The sequence below is a fragment of the Sinocyclocheilus anshuiensis genome, unplaced genomic scaffold (genome assembly GCF_001515605.1).
Source record: "Sinocyclocheilus anshuiensis isolate Anshui unplaced genomic scaffold, SAMN03320099.WGS_v1.1 scaffold308, whole genome shotgun sequence".
NCBI classification, from domain to species: domain Eukaryota; kingdom Metazoa; phylum Chordata; class Actinopteri; order Cypriniformes; family Cyprinidae; genus Sinocyclocheilus; species Sinocyclocheilus anshuiensis.
Genome location: NW_015558619.1, coordinates 4,260 through 18,417, shown reverse-complemented (window position 1 = coordinate 18,417; position 14,158 = coordinate 4,260). Strand labels below are relative to the sequence as shown.

Below are 14,158 nucleotides of genomic sequence, written 5' to 3'. Positions count from 1 at the left end.
TTTTTTTCTCTGGATGTTTATATATAAACACAATCCCACAGTGCTGGATCAGATCAAAACAAAACCAAACCTTGATGTCCATGAGAATGAGTTTGTAACTGCTACCTGCTCTTGATCCACTACTATAATAGGGAATCCCATTTGTTTGGTCCAGGAATTCATCACTGCAGCAATAGGTTTCCCACTTGCTTGCTCCAAACACTCCCAAAGGTCCTCTGGGATAGAGAAAGAGAGAACGTCACACCCTTTATTTCTGACAATACAACAATTAACAAAGCATAATAACAACACTGCTGCATGATCACACACACGCCCACAACACTCCCGCCAAATACTATGTCATGTCAGAATTACAATGTAACACACTATGTAATTACTACAGCTGTAATCACTGTTGTTTGGATCGGATCGTGGGCCACAAGCAATGTTAAACCATTTCCTTATGGAGCCACTTTCCTACATACAAGGGAAAATTAATGTTTTTTTCTTTTACAATTCACTGTGCGCTCTTCAAACTCCAGATGTGTAGATTCATACAAATTGGAACTTTTCAACAAAATGGCCCAGACTTAATTTCTAATTTTTTTGTGGTGTGTTGCAGGATAAAAATCAAAGAACAGAAAATGAGTGCGCCATTTTGTTCTAATGAGATCAAACGTTTTTTTTTTAATTATAATGTATGCTTTTTAATACTGTATTATAATGTTTAAAGTTTGAAAGCAACATAAAATGCAGATAAAGATCAAGCTAAACACTATATTTTAGAAACATCGTCCCACATTTTACCAGTGAAACTGATACACAGGTCACTCTGTCCATAACACACAGCAAGCTTTCCATAGTATAAGATAACTGCTGTTTATACTGATGAGCAATTGTCATAAAAATAATTATGATTTATGACTTAATTGAGTTTTGTTCATGTCAAATACAGCCTATAACACAGACTTTAAGAACTCTTTTATTCATATTTCATGTCACGATTAAACGGAAGTAGCGACAGATGTTTTTTTTCTGTAATATAATGTACATCCAAGTGTAACAGATTATTGGAAAAATAACAAACATAGGATGGGCTATATTTTTGTTTTGTTTGGTGGTGGTTGTTTTTTTAACACCTTATTTGGCTATTTTCATGTTGAAATCCCTATTTGAGTTAGAAACTATAAGACACCTAAAAATTCTACAACTAAATTTGGCTGTCAGATAATTGTGAACAGGTGGTTATGTCACAATCATTATTAAGTCTATCTTGGGTTTACAAGGTCATTAGCCTGTTTAGTCATCAATATAAAAATTATTAGAGGGTCAAAGATTAATCTACGCAAAGACTGTGGCGTGTTAACTTACCAGTAGATGCATTTTTGTGCTGGAACTTCAAAAGGTAAGCATTCATTCCCATTCTAAAATCCTAGAAAAAAGATAATTCAATCAGACATAACTCAAAACCAAAGAGCTAAACATAACTGAAAAGAATTGTAAATTAATCTAAAAGTCAGTATTAACAAGGGCTGCACGCAACAATAAACAAAAGTGATCTGTCAAATTACAAATGCCAGAATGTCATTGACTCCAGCACAATAGACAGATGTGCACACATACACCTGGTGGACCCACATCGACCACCTGCCTGACAGATTTACACTGGGAATGTCCCTCTGCAGCTGGCTGAACATGACCTCTCACCTCATCGCCGATATAGTTATGCAGCATGCGAATGACAGAGGCCCCTTTGCTGTACGATATGGCATCGAAAATTTCATCCACTTCTGAAGGGTGTCCAACATCAACCTATGATTCAAAACACACACGCTCTGAAACATGACTCGGAGATCAATATTTCATCAGGCTAAATCTGGGTCTGGAATTTAAATGCTGTAAGTGATACGGCTGAGCAGACAAACAGACTGACAAACAAAGTGCAAATCAAAACTTCCCGCTATCCACACATACTCTTAAAAGCAACAAACAAAACAGGCGCACACTGGGAGATCTGGGTGGAATGAGAAAGATACACCCATTTGTTGCAGACCTCAATAGGGTGGCTGTTATCTAACGCATCCAGGTCCAGAGCCCTAGTGTAGTCGGCAGACACAAACTGGGTCCAGATGTCGTACTCAGGGAAACAGTGGTCCACACAAAGGTACTCGATCCAAGACGCAAAGCCTTCGTTTAGCCACAAATGAGTCCACCATTCCTGCAGCAACAGACATTTTCTCCGTTATATTCAAATACCATTGTGACCTACAAAAACTATATGTGGCGTACCTACCAAACTGAACATCTGAACACTCACCATAGTAACCAGGTTCCCAAACCACTGATGTGCCAGCTCGTGGCCGACTACCAGGGCGACCCATTGCCGGGACGATGCACACGAGTTCTTTGGGTCAATCAGCAGAGCCGTCTCCCTGTGAGGGGTGAGCACAAGATTTTAAAAAAGGAAATAAAAAAAATGCATAAGAACAGAACCCAGAACATAACGTGGCTCATATTGTTCAGGTATGGCTGGGGATTAACATGCTACCAAGACAGATGAAATATCAATGAAGTTCTCCTGAACAGACGCTTTCAAAAAGCACAAGGTTCTGGGTTTCCGTGATGATTTATCAAGCCTCAGGATTGCTATTTAATCATTTCATTTAAAAGTCACCTGTAAGTAACAAGGCCCCAGTTTTCCATGGCACCTACAGGACGCAAGAGCACCAAAGGTTAAAACTAAATATAACAATGTCTATGAGATATTTAATATTTAATGAAAATGATACAAACCAGCAGCAAAATCAGCAATTGCAATTAGATCAATTTTAGGCAACGGATAAGGAACACGGAAATAGTCTTTGTAGAACGGAAGGGTCTTTGTAGCAACCTGGAAAAAATAAAAATGTTTTTACTTTGACAACAAAAGAGTTATTATAATCACAGCTAGCATTAAGCAAAACACTATTTTTTTTAAATATTGTACATTATAATGCTGTGATGTTATTTATTGTAGCGCTTTATTTTTAATATGACATTTATCAATAATAGTCCAAAATGACAATAATTGTCAACTTGTGATATTAATATCATAATAATATTCATAATATTTATACAAATAATAATGTTTTAAATACACTACAGTTCAAAAGTTTCAGTAAAGTTTCTTATGCTCACCAAGGCTGATCAAAAATACAGTAAAACATTGCAAAATATTTACATTTAAAATAAAAAATGTTCTATTATCAATGTTAATACTTTTTTCCAAAACCATAATACATTTTGTCCGTTTCTTTGAAGAATAGAAAATACAAAACAACAGCATTTATTTAAAAAATAAATCATTTTTTAACAATTTTAAGCTCTTTACAGTCATTTGATCAATTTATTGTGTCCTTAAATGTAATAATTTCTTTAATAATGTACTAATTCCAAACCTTTGAATGGTGGTGTATATTTTTAATTTAATCAGATGTTTGGAAATAAAACGTTAAAAATATACATTTTATTATATTATTTATGTAGGGAATACAGTATGATACAGATCTGTAAAAATCATTTTCCATGTGTCTTTGCTGTTTAGACTACAAATACCTAAACCAATTTGAGTTTGATATGCCAAAAAATGAACAGTCACAAACTGAGAGAATGCCTGCCGTACCTCCAGTGCAAATCTCCCTTGCTCTGCCTTTCCAACAGGAGTGTACACACGGACTGTCACACCATCTGATGACTGACTCTCCACAAAGTCATACTCGCCAATGACAAACGCCACCAGGTAGGTGGACATGATGGGTGTAGTGGCAAACGTCACCTCCACCAGACTGTGATCCTCTGGATATGGCTTTCGATCAACAACATTCTGCACAGATAAAGAAAAGTCAGATTCAATTTGCATTGAACTGGCCACAGTGTGAAAAAAATGACCGTTTGTGGTTGGCCAATTTACATTTAAATTGATAAAACCACAACAACAAATAACTTCCTAAGAATAGTAAAAACCAGTAGCAGAGGTTATTAGAACAATATAGTGGTCTAAAATTCGTTTTCAAAACAGAGAAGGAATGCGAATGGCACACGTCACAGGTCAAAACTTGTATGCCGCATGTGCGCCACAAGTGTAATGACTCAGAAAATGTACATCGGCTAGGGGAGGCACAACGCCTCTGGGACTGTGTTAGATAATCCACATGCATCTGACAGTAATGTGAATCTAGTCATTTAGGGAGATTTGTTTCTAGAGGGAAAGATAAAAAAAAATAAAAGAAAAAGAAATTACACATACCATATTTGACAAGGATATTCTGTCCTTTGGGACGATAAGGGTGATGTCAAAAGTGGCTTTGATAGCGGGTTCGTCCCAGCAAGGGAAAGCTCGACGTGCGTCCGTGGCCTGGAGGGGGTGAGAGACGTCGAGAGAGATGGAGACAGCGAGACAGGAAGAGAGGACTCAGGGTAAGCGTGGGTTGCAGTGATTCAAACAAAGGATATTTGCATGGCATCAAAAACCACAGATGCACAAAAAGCACTCTATTCTGACTTTTTCTTAAGGCCCAGTCAGGTCAGCAGTTTGGATTTGTAGTTGCCCTGCCAACATTTTCATATTTAAGTTGGCTTGAAAAAGACAACTTACTGATATTCTACTTAAGCTTCTTCTTCTTATTATTATGTTGGCTTATGTTATGTCTTATTATTATGTAATAACATAACATATTGTTATGCTATTTAAACTTATTATTATTATTATTATTCTGAGACTCAATTTTCCAAACCTTTTCAAAAATGTAAGTTGAACATTAAATTCTTAAAGCATGAAATGAGATAATGAATCAATGAATTTGAGTTTAGTGTGGGTATATTATCAGTAAAGTAATCATTAAACATTTGTAATCATTTAAAAAATATTAGCCATTCATAATAATATGATTCAGAGATGAAGGCCATAATACTAACGTTGTCCACACGAGGGAGCCACAGGATGGCAAATCCTTTAAGATCTCAGTTCAAAGACTTTGAAAATGTTTCATTTAAGTGACTAAATAAAAAAAAATGCATATAAATTCATTATATTTTCATAAACTTTAATAAAGCCCAATATAAGTATGCAAAAACTGTAATCCCCAAATACTGATAGACCATTACATTCTTATCTTAATTTTAATGGTATAGACAATATATTTCTCAAGTTGTCAGACATTACTGAATGCACGTCCAACTGAAGAAGGAACACTATATTAGTTATCTATTTTCATATTGTGCATATAATAGTACTCACATAAGAACTCATAATTTACTTTAAAAGACAACTGTCCATTATGTAACTGTATCATCTACACTAACCATTGTGCTTTGACCCGATGATCGCCTTGAGTAAAACCGCATTGTTTCAGTTACCTTCTTTGTCATTGCCCACAACGCTTTGGTGACAGGACTTTGAAATAGCAAACAGGGAAAACAATAAAAGGCTTATTTCACATCCAGCTAGCCAACTCTGCTGAAGCTGTTGTTATAGCCTAGTAGGCGTTTTTTTATTAGAATAGAAAATAGCAAGGGTCCATAGAAAAATATTATGAAAACTATAACTGTTGTACTTTTTTTGGCGCGGGGAAGCTCAAGAACACCGGACACACAAGTACTCTGGCTCTTTTGCCCCAAGGCTGCCCATGCAGGCTTTGCCAAGCTAACATTTAAAGTTTGTTCACAAACTTTAGCTTCTAGTTATTATTATTCTTCTTAGACTAAATTTCTGAACGCTACTCCTCCTAGAGCTTTCAAGCAAGAACCACCAAACTCAGCCCAGCTGTTCAGACTGTTTTGATTTGGGTTGATATATCTTTTCTAGTCTCGCGTAGCCAGACCTTCAGACTGATGGCTGAAGGTCTGGAATCCATGGCAGCTTTGATTGGCCAAGGCACGCCCATGAGGCCGTTTGACTGACATGTCAAACAACCAATCACAGTTCGTTTCGTTCAGCGTCACGATTCGGGGCGTGGAAATGTCGCCACAATAACAGACCGGTGTGTAAAACTCTCGGACATATTTTAAAGATTCTATGGCGCGAACTTTAAATATTTCACATACTTTAGAGAATCCAGCATTTAGTTGATCATGATAATCGCTCATTGTCACAGTTGTAAACGCGACGGCTTTCTTCTTTCGTGAGGGGGTTTGGCACCATGGCATCTTTGTTTCCAGGTGGAACGTTAAAGAACGCGACACACGTCTCCAGGAAATCCTGTATAATTCAACCAATCTGATGACGGTGTGCCATATGCATTTTGTGTGCCATATGCATCAGACGTTCAGCCAATGGTCCGTGGGCGTGACGTCTGAGGCTGAGACTATATCTTTTTTTTAGACTGATCAGACTTACGGTTTTCTTAAAACTGAAGATTAAACATGATAAAAATCCCATAGACAAATGAGCCAAGACTATTCAAACTCCAACTGTCAAAAATGTAAATCTAAACACACTGAAGCCCATTAGACCAAAGACTATACCTGTGTCTCATATAGAAGGCTGCGCCCTCCGGAGGTCGATTCCTCTGGAGGTCGCATCCTCTGTAGGATGCGTATACGGAGTGTCCTCAACCTAGAATTAAAAGAGACGGCCTTCGTAGGACGGGCGGAAAAGGAAATAGGAAGTATCACGTTGCTATGCCAACACATTTACAGCATTGTTGCGCTCTCACAATATTTAAATGAAGGAAAATTATTTCTAAATTTGGAAAGTAATTTGAAAAAAATAAAAAGTTTTAACTTGTTTTATTTTGCTTCATGTTTGGGGAGCTGCAGCGTACGTACACCAGACATCAGTTAGAGAAAAAAAGGAGGAGGATATTTAGAACAAAGTTTATCCGTTTTTACCGGGGGCGATTTAAGGTAAGTTGTAAACACCACATCTGCGCTTGTGTGTACATCTGCCGGCGCCACCATTTTTCAAATTAACGACGGTTGTTTACCGCGACGCAAAAAACTTTTTATAACGCTATTTGAGCAAAAGAAACAACATTTATGACACTGTTGTTGTAAGATTTCTTTGGTGATTTCAAATATGAAATTTAATCGTAAGTTTAGTGAACAGTTTTGGAGAATTTCATGTTTCCTCATTCAAAGAGAAAGGAGCTGCACTTGCATGCTCGAGAAGCGTTTCAAAGATGGCCGCCGAGTGACGTGACTTGTCTTAAAGGGACTTTGATTAGACTCAATCAAACTTCCCTTCTATGTACTATTTCTAACCAATTTAAACTAATTTAAGCTTCCACTCTATGTAATATTTCTAATCTATCTATCTATCTGGTTGGCTGCTTCCAGGCTGGTTTTAAAGTGGTTTTGGCACCTTTTTAGCTGGTCAGGCTGGTCTTAGCTGGTCAAGCAGGGAGACCTGCTAAAAGACCAACCAAGTTTAAAACAGCTACTTTCAGCTTAAACCAGCTAAGACTAGATAACTAGCCTAGGCTGGTTTAAGCTGGATTTTGACGGGTTCAGCTGATTTTTAGCTGTTTTTTTGTTAAATCAGCTGGTTTTAGCTGCTTTTAACTGGTCTCTAGCAGTTTTTTTATTGAACAAGCTGGTTTTAAGCTGAATTTTTTTCTTTTACAATGTTAAATCACATTAAAAAAATACTAGCAGCATGCTAATCATGCTAGAAACAGGCTAATAACATGTTAACCATGTTAGCAACATGCTAGTCATGCTAGAAACATGCTAATGACTAGCTAATCATGCTAGCAACGTGCTAGTAATATGCTAATAACATACTACAAACATGCTAGTAACATGCTAATCATGGTAGCAACATGCTAGTAACATGCTAATTGTGCTAGCAACATGCTAATCATGCTAAAAACATGTTAGCAACATGCTAGTCATGCTAGAAACACCCTAGCAACCACCCCAGGTACCCTAGCAATATGTTTTATACCTATCTGTTTTTCTGATAGACTGTATTGCCTTGAAAACATTCAAACTTTAATCTTTAAAACTATTTTAAATTTCAAACTACTTCAAACTGAAAACCTTCCGACTGCAAGCTTTTAAAACTTATTAAAACTTTCTGGCTAGGCTTTTTCAAGCCAACTTAAAGTTTGTCTACAAACTTTTCATTCTAGTTTAATGTATTTTTTTATTTGGGTTTAATTTTTTCATTAAATTCACAAAACGTTTTGATTGCCATTTTTCCAGTCGTTTAAAAAAAATGCAACAAGCTGGAAATTATACAGCTGTTATATAACTCCATAAATAAAACACACTTTTTTCACACATTGCCCTACCAACATTTTCAGTGGGCCAGTGACAAAAATTTTTTTTTATATTTTTTGTGAAATCCACAGAACATTTTGGTTACCTTTTTCTTAAATAAAAACACCTTTGCTGGAGAAAAATAGCAAAAACATTATTAATGTTTTGGTTATCATTTTTTGTCCTTTTTGCAAAAATTTGCATCAAGGTGAAAATTACAAATCTGTAATAAAACACCATAAATAATACACACTTTTGCTGGAAAATGATGCCATGTGATGCAAAACATTACTGATTACCTAACACACATAAGACAAGTCTTTTTTCTATGTTAGTCAGCTAGACAACATTACCTTGCAGACAAATCAGCAAAATGTACAACAACAGCGTAGATTACATCACCGAAAAAAACAAACATTTAAGCTTAGCAAGTCATAAAAATGGATGTAAAAGATCAATGCATGTAAATGTTTCAGTGGCAACGCAGCACTAAACCTAAAGGGCAAATTACTTTTCCATCAACTCTCTCACACTGGCCTCGAGTCAGCGGGAACATCCTTATCATTTAGCCTGATTAAGTTAACTTAAGAGGCTAAACTTTCAGTTAATTGTCCCTTCCACATTAAAACCTACCAAGTAAAAATGTAATAAGCAGGAGTATCTAAATGACCTTAATGGATCTGTAATGTAAGCATTATAGTGAAACATGCAAATATATTAAAATGGTACAATACGCATACTGTTAAAGGCCAAGCAACACATTATGTAACCGGTTTAATTTTACTACAATTTTACTTCTGCACGACTCCATTATAAGCTCCTGTATAATTAATTGCTTGTTTTTCTCCATTTGCAAGAATAAAAGCGCATGCTGAATGACTATGTGAATGTGATTTTTTCTCCGTCGAGACAGACGGTCAAGATCTTAGAGGAAAGTGAATGATTGAGCAGGAAGAGCGAGAGGGGGACGTGACAAATGACGGGGCTAAAGCAAACAGTGGCAGAGAAAGCGAGGGAGCAAACAAATGAATGAACCAATACCCTGATATGAATTTACCTCAAACTGTGTAACGGCAGCATAGCGGATTTCTCCTGAAGGAGTCATGTATTTACTCCTATAGAAGCCTTTCATTTTGTCGTTCAGCTCTCCAACAAAGTCTATTTTCAATGATCCCGACCCTGAAAAACAAGAAGCCCATGATTAAAAAAAACAAAAGGCACATAAAACAGTAGCACGGAGCAAGGAAGGCCCATTCATCTTTTAATAGAAAGCTGTTCAAGCCGCTTTCATGCGACAATAAACCGACTATAGCAACTAATTACAGAGATTGTTGACATGACTGCAGAAGGCTCCTTCCAGGCCACATTAGAAGTGCTCTACCTTTTTGCAGAGTGCTGGGGAAACATAGGGTCACCTTCTCATCCTCATTCTGATAGTTAAATCCTGTAGCGTTAATTTCTAAATGGATGGGGAGAAAATGAGCAGTTAATCCTAAAAATAAACCAGACTATAAAGCATTTAATGCAGGTCGAACCAGCAATCAGGCAAAAGTCAAGCAAATACATCAACTAAATGTGGATTACGGTTGGTTTTCAGAGTTTCGCACTCACCTTCCCCCCCTTCAGGCACAAAAGAAGCAGTAATTATGTCTATATCAGCACAGTTCATCACAATCTGGTTTGTCCCTTGTGTAACCTGTCAAGAACAATGACATACAGTTCAGTTTTAACGTTTATGTGGCTCCGGTTGTTTCATGATCTCCAGTTTTCAGTGTTTGGTGTGTGATTTCTTTTCTAGCAACACTTCATTGCCTTTGCAAGCTTCGGAAACCTTCCTTTGTTCATACTGTATCAGATAACAGCCATAAAAATGGAACAAACTCAAGTCACCTACATACAACAGAGCCAATCACTGCGGGAAAAATTCTTCCTGGTTTAGTAAATACCAAACGAGCCTCTTTCTCTGAAAGTTTAAAATGATATATACTACTTTTTAAATAAATTAGGCTAATACTTTTATTAAGCAAGGATGCACTGAATTGATCAAAAGTGACATTTATAAGCATTCACAATGTTACAGAAGATTTCTAATTCAAATAAATGCTGTTCTTTTGAACTTTCTATTCATCAAAGAATCTTAAAAAGAAAAACAGCAGAACTGTTTTCTTCAAGTATTTATATAATAATTAGTGCTGTCAAATGATTAATCGCATCCAAAATAAAAGTTTTTGTTTACATATGTGTGTACTGTGTATATTTATTATGTATATATAAAGACACACACATACAGCATATATTTTGAAAATATTTACGTGTATGTATTTATATTCATATAAATTATTTCATATAAATATATTTAATATAGAAACGTAACATTTTTCTTAAATATATACATGCATGTGTGTGTATTTATATATACATAATAAATATACACAGTACACACACATATATTATGTAAACAAAAACTTTTATTTTGGATGCGATTAATCGTTTGACAGCACTAATAATAACAACAAAAAATGTTTCTTAAACAACAAATCAGCATATTAGAATTATTTCTGAAGGATCATGTGACACTGAAGGCTGGAGTAATGATGCTGAAAATTCAGCTTTGCGTCACAGAAATGTTATTACATTTAAAAACATACTAAAATAGAAACGAGCTCATTTCAATTTTAATAATATTTCACAATATTACTGTTTTTACTGTATTTTTGATCAAATAAATGCAGCATTGATGAGCATGAGATACTTCTTTCAGTGACCCTGAGTGTATCTACTTCAGCCGTTTTTATCTTTGCTCATATCATAGTTCGTACAGTTTCCCTCTTCCTGTTTTGTTGTAGGAAATCTCCAGGAGTACGAGCAAATACGACGCACACGGAAAAAGAACCACCTGAATCCTCACGGCTTTGCTGAGGCTTAAGGGCCATCTCCTGCTGTTGCCGCTATGAAATTCTGACGTGTGCATATATAATCAGATTATGAATAAAAAGAACAACAGTTTGCATGGCCTCTTATGTTGCAATAGGCTGTTTAAGACTGCATTTACCTATTGCATAATGCTGAAGTGAAACATTCCCAGGACGATCAATAGCTTTCAGGCTCTCCTCACATCCATAAGCTAGTTTTCACAGACAAATAAATCCCAGAGTCAGTAAACTCACTGTTTTAATTATTCCTCAACTGAACTATTACTACACTTTATTTATGGTGAATTGGATCCTGCATAATGATACGCATCGTGTTTAGAGGCTTGAATCTGCCAAGGTGAAGCTTTAGAGAGCACATGTGGCTTGTTGAAGCTGGATGTGACTTGGATGCAATGAGTGCACTGGCCATGTGACAACAGGCCGCCACCAGCAGTACACTATTTCAATGGCATTCATAAATGGAAGCCAATCATGGTCATAATGCATATGGCATTGTGGGGGATGTAGTTAATCTCATGCTCCAATAAGTCTTGGCATCAAGACAACATCAACGCAAGGCAACTTTCACAACAGGGCTGCATTAGAGTGGGGTACCGTACAACATGACTTAACATGTAAAGCTGTTGGTCTATAAAAAGGCTCCACAAACAATCTTAAGCAGAGGGATATGCTAAAGGCCAGACCTCAATTTCGTCACATCTGGCCCACATTGACCTCTGCCATCTTTTGTCTCTGTTTACAGGATCATCCACAGTCATTTACCCAGTAGTAAGTGCTGTGATTGTCCTGATAAGATGCACTGATATAAAATATCAGATAGACATTTATATATACATATACATATATTATAAACACTAATGTTTAGAATGATAAATAGTTAGATACAGATATATTTATGTTGCATTTAACGAGTATAAAAGTCGTACCTAACTAACAATGAACTTTTAATGAACCTCATATTTTGAAGATTATATATAAAAGTTCATTATTTTGTCCCAAGTCACAAAGTCCACACTGCACCTAGTGTTTCCTGGGGCACTACACTGTGATTATAGTAAGCTATAAAGTATCATGTAAACTGTCAGACAGGCTCAGAGTGACTCAGGAGCTTGTATACGGAACTGATTCACCGTCTCGGCCAAATACGTGAAAACTATAACCTGGAAGGCGGTTAAATTACGACATATATTTGTGTATTTACGTGCTTTATGACAGTAGATCTGCGGGCTAACGTGGTTAGCAGTGTGGCGCCAGTTAGCGCTTTAGCTTGCGGAGCAACAAACTAACTGCTTAATTTTCTTTATTGCGAGAGGCAGACCTCAGAGGCCATCAGGTTTAAGTATTTAACCATAAATAATCACATTCCGACATGCTGGAGTCGTAAATGTGAAAGACTTGGTGGGTAAAGCCGCTGTCTGGTAAACTAGCAGGTAGCTCGTTAGATTAGCAGCAACGACAGTATCAGCAGTTATTAAAATGCAAAGTGAAAAACCAGGCTTAACATGAACATGGCATGACATTGGGGCCCAGACCAGAGGGGGCAGAGGGGCTGCATGGCATCGAGTTCAACATTACCTCCACAGCTGCCTCCAGTTTGCCCTCGAAGGTGAAGTCGATGAGGTCGGGCTTGAGGCGCAGCCCGTAGTTGACGGGGTACACGTCAGTGGGCAACCGCACGAAGGGCCTCCGCTCAGGCATGCTGAATAATGTCGATACGCTGGAGACCAATTTAAAACTAGGAGTCTGCTTGCTCGAAGAGTCGGAGACACAAGCTTCGCTATTGGATTCGGAAAGCGGGGTAGGGCTAGCCGTATGACTGACAGAGACACCCGACGACAACTCATGAAAAACAACATACAAACCGTTGGAGATGGTCCTCGTTGTGCCCCGCCCCCTCTTCGGTTAGCGACGTCCGAATCGTTCTTTGGAGTCGGAGCTTTTCAGTGAATCGGTTGAACTGGCTCACAAAACTGGTCTAAATGGTTAATTCACCAATCGAACCGAAAGAGTCGTTCACGAATCGGATTGAATCGGTTTACTGATTTTCCAATGAGGGATCTAAAATGTAGGTGAAATGTCGTGGGCAAAAAAGGTCCATTGTCCATTTTCTTTATGGTTTATTTTTGGCATTTTTGCCTTTATTTTGATAGGACAGTTGCAGGAAGAGTAGGGAAAGGTCTGCAAGCTGGGATTCGAACTCGGGACGGCCGAAGCGCAAAGGTGCCGACCATTGTCTGTTTTCAATAGCATAGCCTAAATGTTTTAAACAGTTCACAGATACGTTACTTGTTTCGTAAGAATTTCGCATGTGAAAATTTGTCAAACAGCAGTAAATTGAGGATTTGAATGTAGCAGCAAAAAAAAAAAGCAGAATTAAATAAAATGTTTTAAAGAATTAAATAAATATTATGCTACGTCACATATTACATTCATAAAACATATTATTAAATGGTTTTTAGCCAATTGGCAACTTTAGTATTATAGTAAATGCAAATTATTTTAATGTTCTAACTGACTTTGTTTTTATGTGATGAATCATAGCTGCAAGAAATTGAAAAATTAAGAAAAGGGATGCTACAAAATGTAATAGCAGCAATGTGTGCCAACATATGGCTTTTAGCCAATTGGCAGCTTTAGTATTATAGCAAATGCAAATTATATATGTTCTAACTGACTTTGTTTTTATGTGATGAATCATGGCTGCAAGAAATTAAAAAATTAAGAAAAGAGACACTACAAATGTGTGCCAACATATGGCTTTATTTAACTGTTTAGTTTTAGAGTTTAGACAGAATTTAATATGCCACGTCATGACGCAAATTTAGCTTAAAGGGGTCATATGATGTTGCTAAAAAGAACATTACTTTGTGTATTTGGTGTAATGAAATGTGTTTATGCGGTTTAAGGTTAATAAAAACATTATTTTCCACATACTGTACATTATTGTTTCTCCTCTATGCCCCGCCTTTCTGAAACGCGTCGATTTTTACAAAGCTCATCGGTCT

At 36.9% G+C, this 14,158-nt stretch overlaps 1 protein-coding gene across 1 annotated transcript in view; it reads right to left on the bottom strand.

Moving 5' to 3' along the window:
* Positions 1 to 13,055, bottom strand: part of npepps (aminopeptidase puromycin sensitive) — a 22,364-nt gene extending 9,309 nt beyond the window's left edge. Inside the window, exons 1-13 of the mRNA XM_016476451.1 lie at positions 12,729 to 13,055; positions 9,832 to 9,916; positions 9,602 to 9,679; positions 9,278 to 9,399; positions 4,265 to 4,372; positions 3,641 to 3,841; positions 2,773 to 2,869; positions 2,654 to 2,687; positions 2,297 to 2,411; positions 2,033 to 2,197; positions 1,687 to 1,791; positions 1,351 to 1,411; positions 106 to 215 (exon numbers count right to left, since the gene is read on the bottom strand). Coding sequence (XP_016331937.1) covers positions 106 to 215; positions 1,351 to 1,411; positions 1,687 to 1,791; positions 2,033 to 2,197; positions 2,297 to 2,411; positions 2,654 to 2,687; positions 2,773 to 2,869; positions 3,641 to 3,841; positions 4,265 to 4,372; positions 9,278 to 9,399; positions 9,602 to 9,679; positions 9,832 to 9,916; positions 12,729 to 12,851 — 1,404 coding nt within the window. The 5' untranslated portion in view covers positions 12,852 to 13,055. The remainder of the gene's footprint in view (positions 1 to 105; positions 216 to 1,350; positions 1,412 to 1,686; positions 1,792 to 2,032; positions 2,198 to 2,296; positions 2,412 to 2,653; positions 2,688 to 2,772; positions 2,870 to 3,640; positions 3,842 to 4,264; positions 4,373 to 9,277; positions 9,400 to 9,601; positions 9,680 to 9,831; positions 9,917 to 12,728) is intronic.
* Positions 13,056 to 14,158: the final 1,103 nt, after the last annotated feature.